We start from the raw sequence: 21,841 nt of genomic DNA, 5'->3' as shown, positions 1-21,841 counted from the left end.
TTTCCCAAATAGACATTGATGAGTGCTCTGATGGCTTTGTTCAGTGTGACAGCCGTGCTAACTGCATCAACCTTCCCGGATGGTACCACTGTGAGTGCAGAGATGGCTACCATGACAATGGGATGTTTTCACCAAGTGGAGAATCGTGTGAAGGTCAGTACAAGGAGAAGACCTAGAGTTTAAAGTCTTAAAATTGAGGAAAATGCAGTAAGATGTAAATAGTAGACATTGATCTAATATTTAAGGTATTGGTGATTTTTGCTGTGTGTTTATACAACAGTGATTAGAAACATGTTAAAATCTAACTTTTGCTTGCTAATTATGATAACTGATTTTTAGATAATTAAAACTTGCAATAGTAAACCGATTTTCTGTGGACACTTTTATCTGTTGAAGCGTGTTTTAGAATGAGTAAACCCATAATGTCAGATAAATATTTTAAATGGCAGCATGTAAAAATATGGCCCAAAAAAGAGCTAGGAAAAAAAAAATAGATGAAGAAAGCAGGATAGAGGGAAAATGAGGGTAGAGGAAATAATACAATGATATATGGCCAAGGGAAACATAATGCATGCTACTCTGGGCTGTACCTAACATATCACTTACCTGGCAAAGTCAGAGATATTTAGTGAATGTTGGATACAGAAGATATGGTCCCTGCTTCACAGAAGATGTCAATCTAATAAGAGTGGAAATTTGAAAAGATTATAGTCAATTATTTACCATTAATTTTGACTTATTTTCAGTGAATTGACAACTCTGTTCCCTTATATCCTCTATTAAGGGGCACAATATTTAGGAGGCAGGCAGAGTAAGTAAAGCACAGTGAATAATTGTCAGGGAAACCACCCATACTAAAAGGATTTGGCATAGGATTGGAAAACGAAACAAACCTCAAGAAGTCATTATTTTCTCCATTGGTGTTTACACCTTCATAGAGTAACAGCCTAAGAGAATGATGCGGCTAAAATGACACAGTTGATGAAAGCCTTGGAGAATCTAACTTAGCAGTGCTTGACGCTTAAATGATGAGATGTCTTTTACCCTTGGGCCTCAAGAGGTTTTCACACAGAGAAAAGTGAAACAGACATGGGTGATAGATGCCAAGGCTCCCAGCGTGCTTTGCCAGCAGCTGCAGAGCTCTGGACCTTGAGCGGAATGTTCATCTGGATTTTTATGCGGAACAGGAACGCTACTGCCTTACCAGGGGCTAAAACCTGGCATTTGCAAATAAACACTTAGCTGTGGTCTGAAGACTCTACCTGGCACTTGTGAATGTTCCAGAATGCGTACTTCCAGCCCTGTAGAGAATGCCATTTAAGAAGCGGATCAAACCGTGTGATTTTGCCCTTCCCTGATAAAATATTTTGCCTGTTTTCTATAGTATATTATGAGGAAGAAGTCTTCAGTGCTACCTTTTTAAGATTGTCTTTTATTTTATTTTGAGTTACATACATAAAGAATGAATACAAGCTGATTATAAATAATTCAAAGCATACAGAAATATATAGAGCAAAGCTGAAAATGCATCTTTATTTCATCTCCCCCTTTTCCCCATCCCTTCCTCTTCTGCTCTAGGGCTAACCTGTGTTTAATTTTGCTTGGTATCCTTTTCTGTGCATCAGAATGTAACTAGAAAAAAATACATACCTCTGCTGACTATCTTACTTTATATTTGCAACTGCTTTCACTATCTTTTAAATTTATGACCACATGTCTCAAGAGAGCTGTATTAGTTATCTACTGATGTGTTAAAAGTTACCCCCAAAACTTAGAAACTGAAAACAACAAAAGTTATCTCACAACTTCTGTGGGTAAGGAATCTATGCACAGCTTAACTGAATGCCTCTGGTTCAAGGTTTCTAAAGAGGTTACTACCATCAAGTTGTTGCCCAGGGATGTGGTCTCATCTTGAAGACTTGTCTGGGATGGGAGTGGAGAGAATGAAGGTCACTCATGTGTCTATTGGCAGGCCTTGTTTCCTTAACACATAAGCTACTCCACAGGGCTGGGGGCTGGCTTCCCCTAGAATAAGCAGGTGCCCAAGATGGCAGTCTTTCCATAACTGAATCTCAGATGTGACATTTCATCACTTCTCCCATAGTCTATTTGTTAGAAGCCAGTCAGTAAGTCCAAGGGGAGAGGATTACACAAGTGTGTGAATATTAAATGGTGAGGATCGTTGGGGGCCATCTTGTAAGCTACCTGCTCTGAGGACCATCGACATTACCCAGTATTCCTACTTTATTTCCTTAGTTACTTTCCCCTGCATACCTTCTTCCGTCTCCTCAAATCTTAGATACCACTTTCTTTCTCTTCTTTCTCTGTCGATAACTCTGCTTATTTAACTGAGAAAAAAGTACTTCCCTTTTCCACCAGACATATGGTATGATATACAGTAAAGATGTAACGGTCAGGAAAAAAATGACAAAACGTAATTAGTGCATTCACTAGTGTCCAAAGGTAACAAGGAAAATGAAACTAGCCATTAAAATAACACATGATAAAGATGAATATAGGGAAGTAAAGGATTCTATGAAATGCCTACACAAAAAAGGATTTTTGAGGAAATTCCGTAAGTATAGAAAGAATGGGAAATCTTATTTTTTTAAAAAAAGAACCACAATTCTAGAAAGATGATTCTATTATTATCTTCCAGTATAATTTATAATGATTATCATAAAAATCTACTACTCTTTCAGAAGACAGTGTGCTCTGAAGAATACTTTTAAAAGAACCCACCTATGTTGTATAAAACAAGAGAGAACTAAAGTGCTTCTTTTTAACAACTATCTATTTACTGCAATTTCAGTGATTTGTAGAATTGTTATATTAGTATTTAGAAGGATGCAATTTTAAGAGTGTGATTATATCTGAGCAGGTTCCATTTTTCTGTGCTGGGGACAAAGAAAAGAAGCATTTCAACGTGGACAAAGCCACAGCAGTGGGTTTACAATTATGCTGAAGTATAATATTCATATTTGAAAATGTGAATAAATAACTTTGCACTGTTTCACTACTTTTTAGGCTGTGTAATCTACAAATACATGCTTATAAACTGCATTCATACAAAGTGTAAACTGTTTTGCTCATCCATTTACCTCAGAGATGTAGACATTTAATCTCCAGATAATGTACAAGGGTACCACTTTCCTTGTCCATATCATCATTCCTAATGTGCCTGAAAATTTGTCTTTCTCTAAGAATAAAGCCCAGTATCTTTTTTCCAGGTAAGAATATTGTATTTTCATGCCCACATTTCCCTTTATTTAAAGCTTTTATTTCTGGATTATCTTTATGCTTGGTGAGGATTTTTTGAACTTGTATGACCCCCAAAAAATGTTTATAGGGTAACATCTTTTGAGTATTATGTTCAAGCCAAATACTATAAATTCTAAACTTAAATCAAGGAAAAGTATGAAAATGAAATGAATCTATTTCAACTCAAGAAGTGGTTACTGAATCTATGCACAGGTACCTTGAGGTACTTTACCAGGCACCTGCTGTGAAGAAATATAAAGGAGGTATGATCACTGCTCTCAGCTTGTAGTCAAGATAAAATATGTACAGTAACAACTGTCATAGAAGATAGAATGTAGTAAGTTTTTCAATAGAGGAGAAAGCTGCAAAGTTGAAAATGATGAATACATAAGAAAAGTATGAATTCAGAGCCATAATGAAACAAAGAGAGAAATTATTTCCTGTTGGGATCAAGAAAGGATTGAATATCTAGCATTGTTTCAGGACTTAAGTATAATGTGATTATTGGCTTATTGAGATAGGGAAAGAGAGTTCCAGCAAAGGAAGTAGCTTTAAATGCCTTTCTAATAAGTTTGAACTTGAGTCTGAAAGTCTGTTTTTGAGAAAGGGAATGATGAAAGTGTATCTCCACCAAATCTATATTTTGGCCCAGTCCTATTTTCTGAATTCCAGACCCACACATCCAGCTGAACAGCTCTACCTGGAAGCCCAGAGGAAAGTGTATTTCAACATGTCAAACTAACTCATGTCTTTGCCCATCCCTGCCACCTACTTCCACTCCCCAGCAAAATCTTGCTCTTCTTTGTATAAATATCATCAACCAAATTTTCCAAGCAGGAAATCTAATCATTCATGACCCTTCTCTCTCCCTAGTCTTTGAAGCCAACAAATCACTAAGAAGTTGCTTTATCTTTGTTGTTTCTATCTTGAAAGATTTTAGCTTTGTTATTTCTTTCTATGTATCCCCACTGCTACTACTCAATACAGCATTATGCCTAAGAGCACAGACTTGGAGCCTGACAGCTTGGGTTCCCATCTGGGCTGTATACCTTACTAGCTGTGTGACCCTGAGAAAGTTATTCAACATGTCTAGGCCTTAATTTCCTGATCTATACAATGGAGATAATGATGGTACCTTTCATGGTTGTTGTGAGTCATTATATGAAATGAGTCATTATATGAAAGTACTTAGAATTTGATACATACCAACCACTATATAAGTGTTTCCTTTTATTATATGACCATCACTTTCCTGGAATACTGAACAGTCTATTAATCAGTCTCCTAGCTTCAATTTCTAATCCATTTAAATCCCTTTTCCACAGTGAAGCCAAAGGACCCTTTCAAAAACACATATCTGATTATGACTTTTTTTTTTTTTGCAATTCCCTAAAATGACATTTTATTGTCTTTAAGATAAGGTTCAAATTTCTTACAACATGACTTTTAACGGATCCTGGAGAACCTCTTCAGCTGCCTGTCTACCCACTCTGCTCTCCCTAGATATTCAAGTCATACCAATACTTCTGATCCTCTAACACATCTTGATGGCTCTGAACATTGGGAGTCAAACACACCCTTACCTCTGACTAGACCAGTCTTTACCTCCTCTTTGCTTGGCTAAATCTTTTTCATAATGTAACTGCCACACCTGGAGAATGTGTATGCGGGCAGAAGAAAGACCCAAAAAGAGCTACCAGTGTGATAGGAAGCAAGTAAAGGAAATTTATCAGGGAGAGGGAAGGACCTGTGTCAAAAGCTGCTGCTAGCTCAAGTTCAATGGGAACTGAGACTTGACCACTGGCTTCAGCAACATTATTTCTCCAATCACTCACTAAAGCACTTACCAGTATTTTTTTTTATTTTATTTTACTTATTTTTTTATACAGCAGGTTATTAGTTATCCATTTTATACATATTAGTGTATATATATCAATCCCAATCTCCCAGTTCATCCCCCCACCTGCCACTTTCCCCCTTGGTATCCATACGTTTCTTCTCTATATCTGTGTCTGCCCTGCACACTGGTTCATCTGTACCATTTTTCTAGCTTCCACATATATGCATTAATATATGATATTTGTTTCTCTCTTTCTGACTTACTTCACTCTGTATGACAGACTCTAGATCCATGCACGTCTCTACAAATAACCCAATTTCATTCCTTTTTATGACTCAGTAATCTTCGATGGTATATATGTACCACAACTTCTTTGTCCATTTGTCTGTCAATGGGCATTTAGGTTGCTTCCATGTCCTGGCTATTGTAAATAGAGTTGCAGTGAACACTGGGGGCGGGGGGCGGTGGTGCATGTGTCTTTTTGAATTATGGTTTTCTCTGGGTATATGCCCAATAGTGGGATGCTGGGTCATATGGTAATTCTATTTTTAGTTTTATAAGGAACCTCCATACTGTTCCCAATAGTGGCTGTATCAATTTACATTCCCACCAACAGTACAAGAGGGTTCCCTTTTCTCCACACCCTCTCCAGCATTTGTTGTTTGTAGATTTTCTGATGATGCCCATTCTAACTAGTGTGAGGTGATACCTCATTGTAGTTTTGATTTGCATTTCTCTAATAGTGATGTTGAGCAGCTTTTCATGTGCTTCTTGGCCATCTGTATGTCTTCTTTGGACAAATGTCTATTTAGGTCTTCTGCCCATTCTCGGATTGGGTTGTTTGTTTTTTTAATATTGAGCTGCATGAGCTGTTTATATATTTTGGAGATTAACCCTTTGTCCGTTGCTTCGTTTGCAAATATGTTCTCCCATTCTGAGGGTTGTCTTTTTGTCTTGTTTGTAGTTTCCTTTGCTTTGCAAAAGATTTTAAGTTTCATTAGGTCCCATTTGTTTATTTTTGTTTTTATTTCCATTACTCTAGGAGGTGGATCAAAAAAGATCTTGCTGTGATTTATGTCAAAGAGTGTTCTTCCTGTTTTCCTCTAAGAGTTTTATAGTGTCCGGTCTTACATTTAGTTCTCTAATCCATTTTGAGTTTACTTTTGCATATGGTGTTAGGTAGTGTCCTAATTTCATTCTTTTATGTGTAGCTGTCCAGTTTTCCCAGCACCACATATTGAAGAGACTGTCTTTTCTCCATTGTATATCCTTGCCTCCTTTGTCATAGAGTAGTTGACCATAAGTGCGTGGGTTTATCTCTGGGCTTTCTATCCTGTTCCATTGATCTATATTTCTGTTTTTGTGCCAGTACCATATTGCCTTGATTACTGTAGCTCTGTAGTATAGTCTGAAGTCAGGGAGTCTGATTCCTCCAGCTCCATTTTTTTCCCTCAAGACTGCTTTGGCCATTCAGGGTCTTTTGTGTCTCCATACAAATGTTAAGATTTTTTTTGTTATAGTTGTGTAAAAAATGCCAGTGGTAGTTTGATAGGGATTGCATTGAATCTGTAGATTGCTTTCGGAAGTATGGTCATTTTCAAAATATTGATTCCTCCAATCCAAGAACATGGTATATTTCTCTGTCTGTTTATATCATCTTTAATTTCTTTCATCAGTGTCTTATAATTTTATGCATACAGGTCTTTTTTCTGCCTAGGTAGGTTTATTCCTAGGTATTTTATTCTTTTGGTTGCGATGGTAAATAGGAGTGTTTCCTTAATTCCTCTTTCAGATTTTTCATCATTAGTGTATAGGAATGCATTAATTTTGTATCCTTCAACTTTACCAAATTCATTGATTAGCTCTAGTAGTTTTCTGGTGGCATCTTTAGGAATCTGTATGTATAGTATCATCTCATCTGCAAACAGTGACGCCTTTACTTCTTCTTTTCCAATTTGTATTCCTTTTATTTCTTTTTCTTCTCTGATTTCCATGGCTAGGATTTCCAAAACTCTGTTGAATAGTGGTGTGAGTGGATATCCTAGTCTTGTTCCTCATCTTAGAGGAAATGCTTTCAGTTTTTCAGCTTTGAGAATAATGTTTGCTGTGGGCTTGTCATATATGGCCTTTATTATGTTGAGGTAGGTTCCCTCTATGCCCACTTTCTGGAGAGTTTTTATCATAATCGGGTGTTGAATTTTGTCAAAAACTTTTCCTGCATTTATTGAAATGATCATATGGATCTTATTCTTCAATTTGTTAATACGGTATACCACATTGATTGATTTGTGTATATTGAAGGATCCTTGCATCCCTGGGATAAATCCCACCTGATCATGGTTTATGATCCTTTTAATGTGTTGTTGGATTCTGTTTGCTAGTATTTTGTTGAGGATTTTTGCATCTATATTCAACAGTGATATTGGTCTGTAATTTTCTTTTCTTGTAGTAACTTTGTCTGGTTTGGGTATCAGGGTGATGGTGGCCTATATTTCTATAGAATGAGTTTGGGAGTGTTCTTTCCTCTGCAATTTTTGGAAGAGTTTGAGAATGCAATTTTTGGAAGAGTTTGAGAATGATGGGTCTTAGCTCTTCTCTAAATGTTTGATAGAATTCACCTGTGAAGCCATCCTGTCCTGGACTTTTCTTTGTGGGAAGATTCTTAATCACAGTTTCAATTTCATTGTTATGATTGGTCTGTTCATATTTTCTATTTCTTCCTGGTTCAGTCTTGGAAGGTTATACCTTTCTAAGAATTTGTCCATTTCTTCCAGGTTGTCCATTTTATTGGCATAGAGTTGCTTGTAGTAGTCTCTTAGGATGCTTTGTATTTCTGTGGTGTCTGTTGTAACTTCTCCTTTTTCACTTCTAATTTTATTGATTTGAGTCCTCTCCCTCTTTTTCTTGATGAGTCTGGCTAATGGTTTATCAATTTTGTTTATCTTCTCAAAGAACCAACTTTTAGTTTTATTGATCTTTGCTATTGTTTATTTCTGTTTCATTTATTTCTTGTCTGATCTTCATGATTTCTTTCCTTCTACTAAGTTTGTGTTTTGTTTGTTCTTCTTTCTCTAGTCCCTTTACGTGTAAGTATAGATTGTTTATTTGAGATGTTTGTTGTTTCTTCAGGTAGGATTGTATTGCTATAAACTTCCCTCTTAGAACTGCTTTTGTGGCATCCCATAGGTTATGGATCATCGTGTTTTCATTGTCAGTTGTCTCTTGGTACTTTTGCTTTCCTCTTTTTTTTTTAATTTATTTTTTCATACAGCAGGTTCTTATTAGTCATCCATTCTATACCCAGCAGTGTATACGTGTCAATCACAATCTCCCAATTCTTCACACTGTCACCACGCCCCACCTCCGCTATCCCCCCTTGGTGTCCATACGTTTATTCTCTACCTCTGTGTCTCAATTTATGCCCTAAAAACAGGTTCATCTGTACCATTTTCTAGGCTCCAAACATATGTGTTAATATGCAATATCTGTTTTTCTCTTTCTGACAAACTTCACTCTGTATGACAGTCTCTAGATGCATCCACGTCTTTACAAATGACCCAATTCCGTTCCTTTTTTTCTTTTTAACATCTTTATTGGAATATAATTGCTTTACAATGTTATGTCAGTTTCTGCTTTATAAAAAAGTGAATCAGTTATACATATACATATGTCCCCATATCTCTTCCCTCTCCATCTCCCTCCCTCCCACCCTCCCTATCTGACCCCTCTAGCTGGTCAAAAAGCACTGAGCTGATCTCCCTGTGTTATGCAGTTGCTTCCCACTAGCTATCTATTTTACGTTTGGTAGTGTATATATGTCCATGCCACTCTCTCACTTTTTCCCAGCATACCCTTCCCCCTCCCCGTATCCTCAAGTCCATTCTCTAGTGGGTCTGTGTCTTTATTCCCGTCTTGCCCCTAGGTTCTTCATGACATTTTCTTTCTTTTTTTAAGATTCAATATATATTTGTGTTAGCATACAGTATTTGTTTTCCTCTTTCTGACTTACTTCACTCTGTATGACAGACTCTAGGTCCATCCACCTCACTATAAATAACTCAATTTCATTTGTTTTTATGGCTGAGTAATATTCCATTGTATATATGTGCCACATCTTCTTTATCCATTCATCTGTCAATGGAGACTTAGGTTGCTTCCATGTCCTGGCTATTGTAAATAGAGCTGCAATGAACATTTTGGTACATGACTCTTTGAATTATGGTTTTCTCAGTGAATATGCCCAGTAGTGATATTGCTGGGTGGTATGATACTTCTATTTTTATTTTTTAAGGAACATCCATACTGTTTTCCATAGTCGCTGTATCAATTTACATTCCACCAACAGTGGAAGAGGGTTCCCTTTTCTCCACATCCTCTGCAGCATTTGTTGTTGGTAGATTTTTTGATGATGGCCATTCTGACCGGTGTGAGATGATATCTCATTGTAGTTTTCATTTGCATTTCTGTAATCGTTAATGATGTTGAGCATTCCTTCATGTGTTTGTTGGTAATCTGTATATCTTCTTTGGAGAAATATCTACTTAGGTCTTCTGCCCATTTGGTGATTGGGTTGTTTGTCTTTTTGATATTGAGCTGCATGAGCTGCTTGTAAATTTTCGAGATTAATCCTGTGTCAGTTGCTTCATTTGCAAATATTTTCTCCCATTCTGAGGGTTGTCTTTTGGTATTGATTATGGTTTCCTTTGCTGTACAAAAGCTTTTAAGTTTTATTAGGTCCCATTTGTTTATTTTGTTTGTTTGTTTTTATTTCCATTTCTCAAGATGGTGGGTCAAAAAGGATCTTGCTGTGATTTATGTCATAGAGTGTTCTGCCTATGTTTTCCTCTAAGAGTTAGATAGTGTCTGGCCTTACATTTAGGTCTCTAATCCATTTTGAGTTTATTTTTGTGTATGGTGTTAGGGAGTGTGATAATTTCATTCTTTACATGTAGCTGTCCAGTTCTCCAAGCACCACTTATTGAAGAGACTGTCTTTTCTCCACTGTGTATTCTTGCCTCCTTTATCAAAGATAAGGTGACCATATAAGCCTGGGTTTATCTCTGGGCTTTCTATCCTGTTCTGGCTTTGTGCCAGTACCATACTGTATTGATTAGTATAGCTTTGTAGTATAGTCTGAATTCAGGGAGCCTGATTCCTCCAGCTCTGTTTTTCTTTCTCCAGATTGCTTTGGCTATTCGGGGTCTTTTTGCGTTTCCATACAAATTGTGAAATTTTTTGTTCTAGCTCTGTGAAAAATGGCATTGGTAGTTTGATTGGTAGGGATTGCATTGAATCGGTAGATTGCTTTGGGCAGTAGAGTCATTTTCACAATGTTGATTCTTCCAATCCAAGAACATGGTATATCTCTCCATCTATTTGTATCATCTTTAGTTTCTTTCATCAGTGTCTTATAGTTTTCTGCATACAGGTCTTTTTTCTCCTTAGGTAGGTTTATTCCCAGACATTTTATTCTTTTTGTTGCAGTTGTAAATGGGATTGTTTTCTTAATTTCACTTTCAGATTTTTCATCATTAGTGTTTAAGAATGCTAGAGATTTCTGTGCATTAATTTTGTATCCTGCCACTTTACCCAATTCATTGATTAGCTCTAGTAGTTTTCTGGTAGCATCTTTAGGATTCTCTATGTATAGTATCATGTCATCTGCAAACAGTGACAGCTTTACTTCTTCTTTTCCGATTTGGATTCCTTTTATTTCTTTTTCTTCTCTTGTTGCTATGGCTAAAACTTCCAAAAGTCTGTTGAATAATAGTGGTGAGAGTGAGCAACCTTGTCTTGTTCCTGATCTTAGTGGAAATGGTTTCAGTTTTTCACCATTGAGGATGATCTTGTCTGTGGGTTTGTCATATATGGCCTTTATTATATTGAGGAAAGTTCCCTCTATGCCTACTTTGTGGTGGGTTTTTATCATAAATGGGTGTTGAATTTTGTTGAAAGCTTTCTCTGCATTGATTGAGATGATTGTATGGTTTTTCTCCTTCAGTTTGTTAATATGGTGTATCATACTGGTTGATTTGCGTATACTGAAGAATCCTTGCATTCCTGGGATAAACCCCACTTGATCATGGTGCATGATCCTTTTCATGTGCTGTTGGATTCTGTTTGCTAATATTTTGTTGAGGATTTTTGCATCTATGTTCATCAGTGATATTGGCCTGTAGTTTTCTTTCTTTGTGACATCTTTGTCTGGTTTTGGTATCAGGATGATGGTGGCTTCACAGCATGAGTTTGGGAGTGTTACTCCCTCTGCTATATTTTGGAAGAATTCGGGAAGGATAGGTGTTAGCTCTTCTCTAAATGTTTGATAGAATTCGCCTGTGAAGCCATCTTGTCCTGGGATTTTGTTTGTTGGAAGATTTTTAGTCACAGTTTCAATTTCAGTGCTTGTGATTGGTCTGTTCATATTTTCTATTTCTTCCTGATTCAGTCTCAGCAGATTGTGCATTTCTAAGAATTTGTCCATTTGTTCCAGGTTGTCCATTTTATTGGCCTAGAGTTGCTTGTAGTAATCTCTCATGCTCCTTTTATTTCTGCAGTGTCAGTTGTTACTTCTCCTTTTTCATTTCTAATTCGATTGATTTGAGTCTTCTCCCCTTTTTTCTTGATGAGTCTGGCTAATGGTTTATCAATTTTGTTTCCCTTCTCAAGGAACCAGCTTTTAGTTTTATTGATCTTTGATATTGTTTCCTTCATTTCTTTTTCATTTATTTCTGATCTGATCTTTATGATTTCTTTCCTTCTGCTATCTTTGGGGGTTTTTTGTTCTTCTTTCTCTAATTGCTTTAGGTGTAAGTTTAGGTTGTTTATTTGAGATGTTTCCTGTTTCTTCAGGTAGGATTGTATTGCTATAAACTTCTCTCTTTGAACTGCTTTGGCTGCATCCCGTAGGTTTCGGGTCATCGTGTTTTCATTGTCATTTGTTTCTAGGTATTTTTTATTTCCTCTTTGATTTCTTCAGTGATCTCTTGGTTATTAAGTAGTGTATTGTTCAGCATCCATGTGTTTGTATTTTTTACAGATTTTTTTCCTGTGAGTCATATCTAGTCTCATGGCGTTGTAGTCGTAAAAGATACTTGATACAGTTTCAAATTTCTTAAGTTTACCAAGGCTTGATTTGTGAACCAAGATATGATCTATCCTGGGGAATGTTCCGTGAGCACTTGAGAAGAATGTGTATTCTGTTGTTTTTGGATGGAATGTCCCATAAATATCAATTAAGTCCATCTTGTTTATTGTATCATTAAGGCTTGTGTTTCCTTATTTATTTGCATTATGGATGATCTGTCCATTGGTGAAAGTGGGTTGTTAAAGTCCCCTACTATGATTGTGTTACTATCGATATCCCCTTTTATGGCTCTTAGTATTTGCCTTATGTATTGAGGTGCTCCTATGTTGGGTGCAAAAATATTTACAATTGTGATATGTTCTTCTTGGATCGATCCCTTGATCATTATGTAGTGTCTTTCTTTGTCTGTTGTAATTGTCTTTGTTTTAAAGTCTATTTTGTCTGATATGAGAATTGCTATTCCAGTTTTCTTTTGATTACCATTTGCATGGGATATCTTTTTCCATCTCGTCACTTTCAGTCTGTATGTGTCCCTAGGTCTGAAGTGGGTCTCTTGTAGACAGCATATGTATGGGTTCTGTTTTTGTATCCATTCAGCCCGTCTGTATCTTCTGGTTGGAGCATTTAATCCTTTCACGTTTAAGGTAATTATCGACATGTATGTTCCTATTCCCATTTTCTTAATTGTTTTGGGTTTGTTATTGTAAGTCTTTTCCTTCTCTTGTCTTTCCTGCCTAGAGAAATTCCTTTAGCATTTGTTGTAAAGCTGATTTGGTGGTGCTGAATTCTGTTAGCTTTTGCTTGTCTGTAAAGGTTTTAATTTCTCCCTCAAATCTGAATGAGATCCTTGCTGGGTACAGTAATCTTCGTTGTAGATTTTTCTCCTTCATCACTTTAAATATGTCATGGCACTCCCTTCTGGGTTGCAGAGTTTCTGCTGAAAGATCAGCTGTTAACCTTATGGGGATTCCCTTGTATGTTATTTGTTGTTTTTCCCTTGCTGCTTTTAATATGTTTTCTTTGTATTTAATTTTTGATAGTTTGATTTATATGTGTCTTGGCGTGTTTCTGCTTGGATTTATCCTGTATGGGACTCTCTGTGCTTCCTGGACTTGATTAACTATTTCCTTTCCCATATTAGGAAATTTTCAACTATAATCTCTTCAAATATTTTCTCAGACCCTTTGTTTTTCTCTTCTTCTTTTGGGACCCCTATAGTTCAAATGTTGGTGTGTTTAATGTTGTCCCAGAGGTCTCTGAAACTGTCCTCAATTTTTTTTATTCTTTTTCTTTATTGTGCTCTGCAGTAGTTATTTCCACTATTTTATCTTCCAGCTCACCTATCCGTTCCTCTGCCTCAATTATTCTGCTACTGATCCCTTCTGGAGAGTTTTTAATTTCATTTATTGTGTCGTTCATCAGTGTTTGTTCGCTCTTTAGTTCTTCTATGTCCTTGTTAAACGTTTTTTGTATATTCTCCATTCTATTTCCAAGATTTTGGATTATCTTTAGTATCATTATTCTGAATTCTTTTTCAGGTAGACTGCCTATTTCCTCTTCATTTGTTAGGTCTGGTGGGTTTATGCCTTGCTTCTTCATCTGCTGTGTGCTTTTTTGTCTTCTGTTTTTGCTTAAGTTACTGTGTTTGGGGTCTCCTTTTCGCATGCTGCATGTTCGTAGTTCCTGTTGTTTTTGGTGTCTGTCCCCAGTGGCTAAGGTTGGTTCAGTGGGTTGTGTAGGCTTCCAGGTGGAGGGGACTAGTGCCTGTGTTCTGGTGGATGAGGTTGGATCTTGTCTTTCTGGTGGGCAGGTCCACGTCTGGTGGTGTGTTTTAGGGTGTCTGTGACCTTATTATGGTTTTAGGCAGCCTCTCTGCTAATGGATGGGGTTGTGTTCCTGTCTTGCTAGTTGTTTGGCATAGGGTGTCCAGCACTGTAGCTTGCTGGTCGTTGAGTGGAGCTGGGTCTTGGCATTGAGATGGAGATCTCTGGGAGGTTTTTGCCATTTGATATTACATGGAGCTGGGTGGTGTCCTGTGGACCAGTGTCCTGAACTTGGCTCTCTCACCTCAGAGGCACAGCCCTGATGCCTGGCTGGAGCACCAAGAGCCTGTCATCTGCATGGCATTCCAGAACTTCCCAACTTGTTATATTCTTCTATTCATCCTCCCTCTCTTCTTCTGCTAGTATTGGAGGGTCTCCTGCAGAAGTGGGGGGCAGCTGTGGCTCACTGCAGGGACAGATACACGGCCGGCGGCAGTTCTGGAGAGTACTCACCAATCTGAGCCCTCCTGGAGGCTGCCATTTTCTTACCTTCATTCCTTTTTCTGGCTGAGTAATATTCCATTGTATATATGTACCACATCTTCTTTATCCATTCGTCTGTCAGTGGGCATTTAGGTTGCTTCCATGACCTGGCTATTGTAAATAGTGCTGCAATGAACATTGGGGTGCATGTGTCTTTTTGAATTATGGTTTTCTCTGGGTATATGCCCAGTAGTGGGATTGCAGAGTCATAAGGTAATTCTATTTTTAATTTTTTAAGGAACCTTCATACTGTTCTGCATAGGGGTGTATCAATTTACCTTCCCACCAACAGCACAAGAGGGTTCCCTTTTCTCCACACCCTCTCCACCATTTGTTGGTAGATTTTCTGATGATGCCCATTCTGACTGGTGTGAGGTGATACCTCATTGTAGTTTTGATTTGCAATTCTCTAATAATTAGTGATGTTGAACAGCTTTTCATGTGCTTCTTGGCCATGTGTATGTCTTCTTTGGAGTTTTGTTTGTTCTTCTTTCTCTACTTCCTTTAGGTGTAAGATTAGATTGTTTCTTTGAGCTGTTTGTTGTTTCTTGAGATAGGATTCTATTGCTGTAAACGTCCCTCTTAGAACTGCTTTGGCTGCTTCCCATAGGTTTTGGATTGTCGTGTTTTCATTGTCATTTGTCTCTAGGTATTTTTTGATTTCCTCTTTGATTTCTTCAGTGATTTCTTGGTTATTTAGTAATGTAGTGTTTAGCCTCCATGTGGTTTTTTTTATGTTTTTTTTTCTAGAGAATAGGTCCACTTTATTTGGTTCAAAAGTGTTTTTATATATAACCATTATTATGAAATGCAGGATTGTCAAGAAAATGTAGGTGGTCATTAAGAATTTGTCGAATAGATTATTCTATGCTGGGTTCGGTGATAGAAGTCTCCCTTAATTGATTTTCCCCAAATTAAGATGAGCAGCTAACCCTGAGATCTTTGGCCCAGGAAGGAGTAGGTGAGGATAGCCTGCTGTCTCAGCTGCAGAATGCTTCTGGAAAGGACGGTGAAGAACTTGCTGCAGGAGATGGACCTCTGAAAAATCTTTCCTTTCTGCTTTTTGCACTGCGGATTCTGCCATCCAGTTCTTCAGCACATATCTAGGATTAAAAGTTGTCATTCTTTTTCTTCTTTCAGAATCTGAATCATTCATGTTACTCTTCAGTCTCCAAAGGTACTGGGACACCCAGGCAGGAAAGAGTTTGTGCTCTGAGATCATTTTCAGTGCCCAGAATTGCTGAGGAATGCTGAGCTCCTGTAACTGGCTTTGAGTGATCTCACTGAGCTGCCGAAATGTCCTTGTAAAGTCAGCTTCTGTCTTTTCCATGAGATGTAAGAGAAATGCAATTAAATCATCATCACCCTTGCTTTTTCCAAGTAATCCCAATTTGGCTTTGAACAATTCTCTAACTCTTGTATCGTAAAGAATGGGATACCCTGAGCAGCAAGTTGCTTTTGCCTAGGATCCAGTAATGGGTTTAGAGCTTGTAACAACTTGTTTAAATTAAACATTCCAATATTAGCCTGATATCCTATTTTTATCTTCTTTCATCATCAGATGTGTTTGGTACAAAATCTGGATTATAGGCCTCCATAAAATCAAATGGACCATAGTCAATTGTAATGGATAACAAACTGAAGTTATCAGTATTACAAACACCATGTGCAAAACCAACAGACATCCACAAGGCAATAAGCTGTGCTGTCTCAGACACCACAGTAGAAAAAAGAAAATCCAAATATCTGTTAGGTTCCTTGACATCTACTGAGGGGAAGCGTTCCTGTATGATGAAGTCTAATAACATCCTTAGTAAATCCCATTCACCATAATGAGCCAAAATTTCTAACGATCCAATTCTAAACCATGATTTTGCAACACGCAGCACTACTGCACCTCGTTCTTTCACAACGTTTCCATTGTAGAATTGGTCTCTCCATACTGCATCATCACTTACAACCAGACTTGCAGCTCTGCTAGTGGGAATTCTGAGATAGTACATAGCCTCACTACACAAAAATTCTCTCATGGAGGAACAAAGCACAGCTCTGCCATCACCATTTTGGGAGTATGGGGATTTTCCTGAGCCTTTTAATTGGAGCTCCCACTTTTCACCCTGCCTGTTCATGTAAATTCCAATAAGATGGGCTCTTCCGTCGCCGAGCTGATCTGCCCATATCCCAAACTGGTGGCCCCCATATCTGTGAGCCAGTGGAATGGATCCAAGTACTATCTTTTCGCCACTTACAAGCTGGATAAAATCATCTGTTTCTGAGACAGATAAATCAAGGTCCAAAATATCTTCTAGCACTTGCTTTGAAACTGCTACAAGATGTACTCTTGATTTGAAAGGAGTGGGGAAGGCAATTGAAAAAACACAGTTTTTCACTTTACGCACGTCATTTTCTTTAACAGGATCAATTGGCAACACAGCTATAAGGTTTTCAGAGGAGAGCGTCCAAAAGTCGAGAGACGAGGCTAATCTAACTTCTCTTTCACAATAGCCCTGCTCGGGGTTTGACTTGTTACTGTAAAGATGCGAAAGGCTGGCACTTCCTTCAAGGCCAGGTCGCCATAAGGAGCTGACGACCGCGTGGCAGTTAACACCCGAGAGAAGCAGCCGCGGAAACTGGAGCCTCCGGATTAGGCAGCAAAACGGGAACCCGATCCTTTGCGTCCTACTTCTGCCTAAATACTCAGAAGGAGAGTTCGTGATTGTTCGTCGGGCACCCTGGGGCATTTCTAGATGACAGCCGGTCTAACACGGGTGCATTTTTGCGGAGATTGCCGGAGGCACCGGCTGGGCGGGGTTGTGGGAGGCCGCTCCCCAGGAGGAAGATCACGCTGGTTTCTCCCGAGCCAGCGGTAGGTGGGCGGGGTTACGAGGGGGTCCAGCCCCCGCACCACCGCTCAGCTCCCTGCAGCCACTCCTCCTCCTGCCAGGCGGGAAGCGCCCTCGGGAGGTCTGTTTTTTATGTTTTTTCCCCTGTAACTGATTTCTAACCTCATAACGTTGTGGTCAAAAAAGATGCTTGATATAATTTCAATTTTCTTAAATTTACTGAGGCTTGATTTGTAACCCAAGATGTGATCTATCCTGGAGAATGTTCCGTGTGCACTTGAGAAGAAAGTGTAATCTGCTGTTTTTGGATGGAATGTCCTATAAATATCAGTTAAATCTATCTGGTCTATTGTGTCATTTAAAGCTTGTGTTTCCTTATTAATTTTCTGTTTGGATGATCTGTCCATTGGTGTAAGTGAGGTGTTAAAGTCCCCCACTATTATTGTGTTACTGTCGATTTCCTCTTATATAGCTGTTAGCAGTTGCCTTATGTATTGAGGTGCTCCTATGTCGGGTGCATATATATTTATAATTGTTATATCTTCTTCTTGGATCGATCCCTTTGATCATTATGCAGTGTCCTTCCTTGTCTCTTATAACATTCCTTATTTTAAAGTCTATTTTATGTGATATGAGTATTGCTACTTCAGCTTTCTTTTGATTTCCATTTGCATGGAATATCTTTTTCCATTCCCTCAATTTCAGTCTGTATGTGTCCCTAAGTCTGAAGTGGGTCTCTTGTAGACAGCATATATGTACATCTTGTTTTTGTATCCATTCAGTGAGCCTGTGTGTTTTGGTTGGAGCATTTAATCTATTCACATTTAAGGCAATTATTGATATGTATGTTCCTATTACCATTTTCTTAATTGTTTTGGGTTTGTTTTTGTAGGTCCTTTTCTTCCCTTGTGTTTCCCACTTAGAGAAGTTCCTTTAGCATTTGTTGTAGGGCTGGTTTGGTGGTGCTGAATCTCTTAGCTTTTGCTTGTCTGTAAAGCATTTGATTTCTCCATCAAATCTGAATGAGAGCCTTGCTGGGTAGTGTAATCTTGGCTGTAGGTTCTTCCCTTTCATCAGTTTAAATACATCATGCCACTCCCTTCTGGCTTGTAGAGTTTCTGCTGAGAAATCAGCTGTTAACCTCATGGGAGTTCCCTTGTATGTTATTTGTCGTTTTTCCCTTGCTGCTTTCAATAATTTTCCTTTGTCTTTAATTTTTGCCAATTTGATTACTATGTGTCTTGGCATTTTTCTCCTTGGGTTTATCCTGTATGGGACTCTCTACACTTCCTGGACTTGGGTGGCTATTTCCTTTCCCATGTTAGGGAAGTTTTTGAGTATAATCTCTTCAAATATTTTCTCTGTTCCTTTCTCTCTCTCTTCTCCTTCTGGGACCCCTATAATGCGAATGTTGTTGTATTTAATGTTGTCCCAGAGGTCTCTTAACTGTCTTCATTTCTTTTCATTCTTTTTTCTTTATTCTGTTCCACAGCAGTGAATTCCACCATTCTGTCTTCCAGGTCACTTTTCCGTTCCTTTGACTCAGTTATTCTGCTATTGATTCCTTCTAGTGTATTTTTCTTTTCAGTTATTGTTATTGTTCATCTCTGTTTGTTCGTTCTTTAATTCTTGTAGGTCTTTGTTAGACATTTCTTGCATCTTCTCTATCTTTGCGTCCATTCTTTTTCCGAGGTACTGGATCATCTTTCCTATCATTATTCTGAACTCTGTTTTTGGAAGGTTGCTTTTCTCCACTTCATTTAGTTGTTTTTCTTGGTTTTTATCTTGTTCCTTCATCTGGTACATAGCCCTCTGCCTTTTCATCTTGTCTATCTTTCTGTGAATGTGGTTTTTGTTCCACAGGCGGCAGGATTTTAGTTCTTCTTGCTTCTGCTGTCTCAGTATTTTTAAAGTTGGAATTTCTGTTTACTATAGTAGGTTTTTCAAAGTAGAATATATACTCTTTATGTATATATCATGTATATAATGCAGGAATCTTATATTATGATAAAACTATATGTAAAAATGAATTCCAAAATTCTATACTATCATTCAATTGAGAATAGTTTCTGCACTGGGAAACCCAGTATAGATAACAAGCAGGAAAGTTAAGTTCAAATTAATTCAAATCTCATAGGATAGCAAAAGGTAATAGTCCATTATGATGTTTTTGCCTATATATTTCTCCAGGCATGACAAGTACATGCCAACCATTGTCGTAAGCAACTTTTTATTCTATTTCTTCATTGTTAATGTACTTTATTTAAGGTTACATATGTTCTTTGTACCTATATATCTTCTTTTCTTTGTCTTCTGCATCAAATCCAAGGACACTGTCTGCCTTTAACCAAACAAACAAAGAAACCTGTTAGCAGAGCTTTTATTTTAAATGTAAGGCAAAATGAAATGATTGTAAAAATCCAGCCATTGCCATTAACAGAATAGTGTCCTTATATTAGTGGGTATTTAAAGGGTTAAATATATAAAATATATATATAAATATAGTGGATATTAAAAGGGTAGTAAGAGGTATTTGTAAAGATTGTGATCAAAGAGACCAAACAACTATGGTTAATGTTTTCCTTGCTTACCATAATTGCTAATTACAAAAATACTTAATGGGAGACAAATATCAACTCATCATAGATACCTTATTATTTGGATTAGACCAAATATAGACGTGTTTTATAAAATTCATTTCTATTACCAAGAGAAAATTTTTTTCTGATCTGATATACATGTATGCATACATATATATATATATATATATATATATATGTATTTTTAAAAATTTTAATATATCCTCATGCTGGCTAAGAGTTATTTTTTTGATCATAGTTTTTAATTATAAGCAGTATTATCCTTGACAAATCAAGCTATAATAAAGTTTACTGTAGTTATAATAGAAACCTTTTCAGCTGTCATCTCAGTTCATTGGTTTTATTGATATGGGAACTAATAAAAATCAAAGTACATAGAGAGAAGTAATCATGTAACTTATTTTCAGGAAAACATATATGACAGAATTTAAGTATTTAAGAATTTAAATGTGGCTAAAGTATAATCTTGGCCAGTGCGTGTCCCCAACAATGTTGAAATCAAACCATTTAAGGAAGATCGTTACTATACTGTATAATTTTGAAGGGAAATCAGTGTACGGTTCTTCTAGTTAAAAGCTATATAGTCCACCTTCTCTCTAACCCACTTTTTCTGCTGTGATTTAATTCTTTATTTCTTGACCTTTACTCAGATGAAAAAGGAAATAACTCCTTACTGCCACTCATACAATATCCCTGAAATGTATTTTGGCTTGTGACCTTTAAATGGTGCGGATAAATAAAATGAATCCCATATCTTCATATGGACCTGATCTGAGGGTCAACATATGTTTGCTTTTCATCTGTATGAAAATGCTTTGATTGTGATTGCCATGGAATAGGTGAGGTCAGGTGAAGAATGGGAAACTGCCAACTGAGGCAGGAGATGAAACTATCTGAAATGGGAAAGTTAAGTTAAGAACTGGGGGATTCTTTGTGCGAGAGATGGTAATTGCTTATGGTCACTTGCCCTTCCATGGGTGAGAGGCAGGGTGTAAGGACAGTGTGAAAATGCCTGGACTGTTAAGGGAAGAACACCTGGGCAGTACACTGGAAAGAGCTTACATATGGGTGACACAGCTGTGAGAACAGGGCTTGAAACTGAATAAAAATGCCTCAGGTCTTCCATGACATTTCATTTCCCACTAAGAAAGGATTTTCTGTAAGCACCATTTTAACACTGAGGATGATTTCCTCAATTTAAAAAAAATAGGCACTTTTAGAATTTCCACTGCCAAACTGTTTGTGTTTGAAACATTGAGTCCTATTTGTAACTTTCAAAAAAATATAAATGTTTCATAAAGCCTAATGGTATTTACAGAGATATAAAAGTTAAAAATCTAGCCAAGGTTATTTGGTGTTTGAAACTAAGCATGATAATATTTTTGTGTGAAATCCCTAGATCATTAACATTGCTTTAGTCAGCATTAATAGGAAATGCATGCCAGTAAGATGAAAATTAATTTCCAGTTGAATGCTTTATGTCAGGAGACAACTTACCTGATTGCAGTTGTTTGAAACGGAGCACATTCTAAGCACATTGCCTGCTGCCTTTTCTTGGCTGTAGATATTGACGAGTGTGGGACCGGGAGGCACAGCTGTGCCAATGATACCATTTGCTTTAACTTGGATGGTGGATATGATTGCCGATGTCCTCATGGAAAGAATTGCACAGGGGACTGCATCCATGATGGAAAAGTTAAGCACAATGGTCAGATTTGGGTGTTGGAAAATGACAGGTGCTCTGTGTGCTCGTGTCAGGTTAGTATAAACAAAACATTGTAACCATTTTTATCGAGGTGTAATTTGCATATATTTCAAGTGTACAGCTTGATGAACTTAGACAAATGCATACGTCCATTTAACCATCACTCAATTAATATAACAGAACATTTTTACCTACCCAAAAT

At 37.5% G+C, this 21,841-nt stretch overlaps 1 protein-coding gene across 3 annotated transcripts in view; it reads left to right on the top strand.

The window, feature by feature from the left end:
* The window catches only part of NELL2 (neural EGFL like 2), a 376,784-nt gene that overhangs the window by 334,598 nt on the left and 20,345 nt on the right, over positions 1 to 21,841 (top strand). For all 3 annotated transcript variants that reach the window (XM_049694047.1, XM_004274430.3, XM_049694046.1), the window contains 2 exons: positions 13 to 153; positions 21,499 to 21,692. In XM_049694047.1, coding sequence (XP_049550004.1) covers positions 13 to 153; positions 21,499 to 21,692 — 335 coding nt within the window. The remainder of the gene's footprint in view (positions 1 to 12; positions 154 to 21,498; positions 21,693 to 21,841) is intronic.

This window comes from Orcinus orca, chromosome 11 (genome assembly GCF_937001465.1).
Source record: "Orcinus orca chromosome 11, mOrcOrc1.1, whole genome shotgun sequence".
Taxonomy (NCBI): domain Eukaryota; kingdom Metazoa; phylum Chordata; class Mammalia; order Artiodactyla; family Delphinidae; genus Orcinus; species Orcinus orca.
This window is presented reverse-complemented; position numbering and strand designations above follow the sequence as displayed.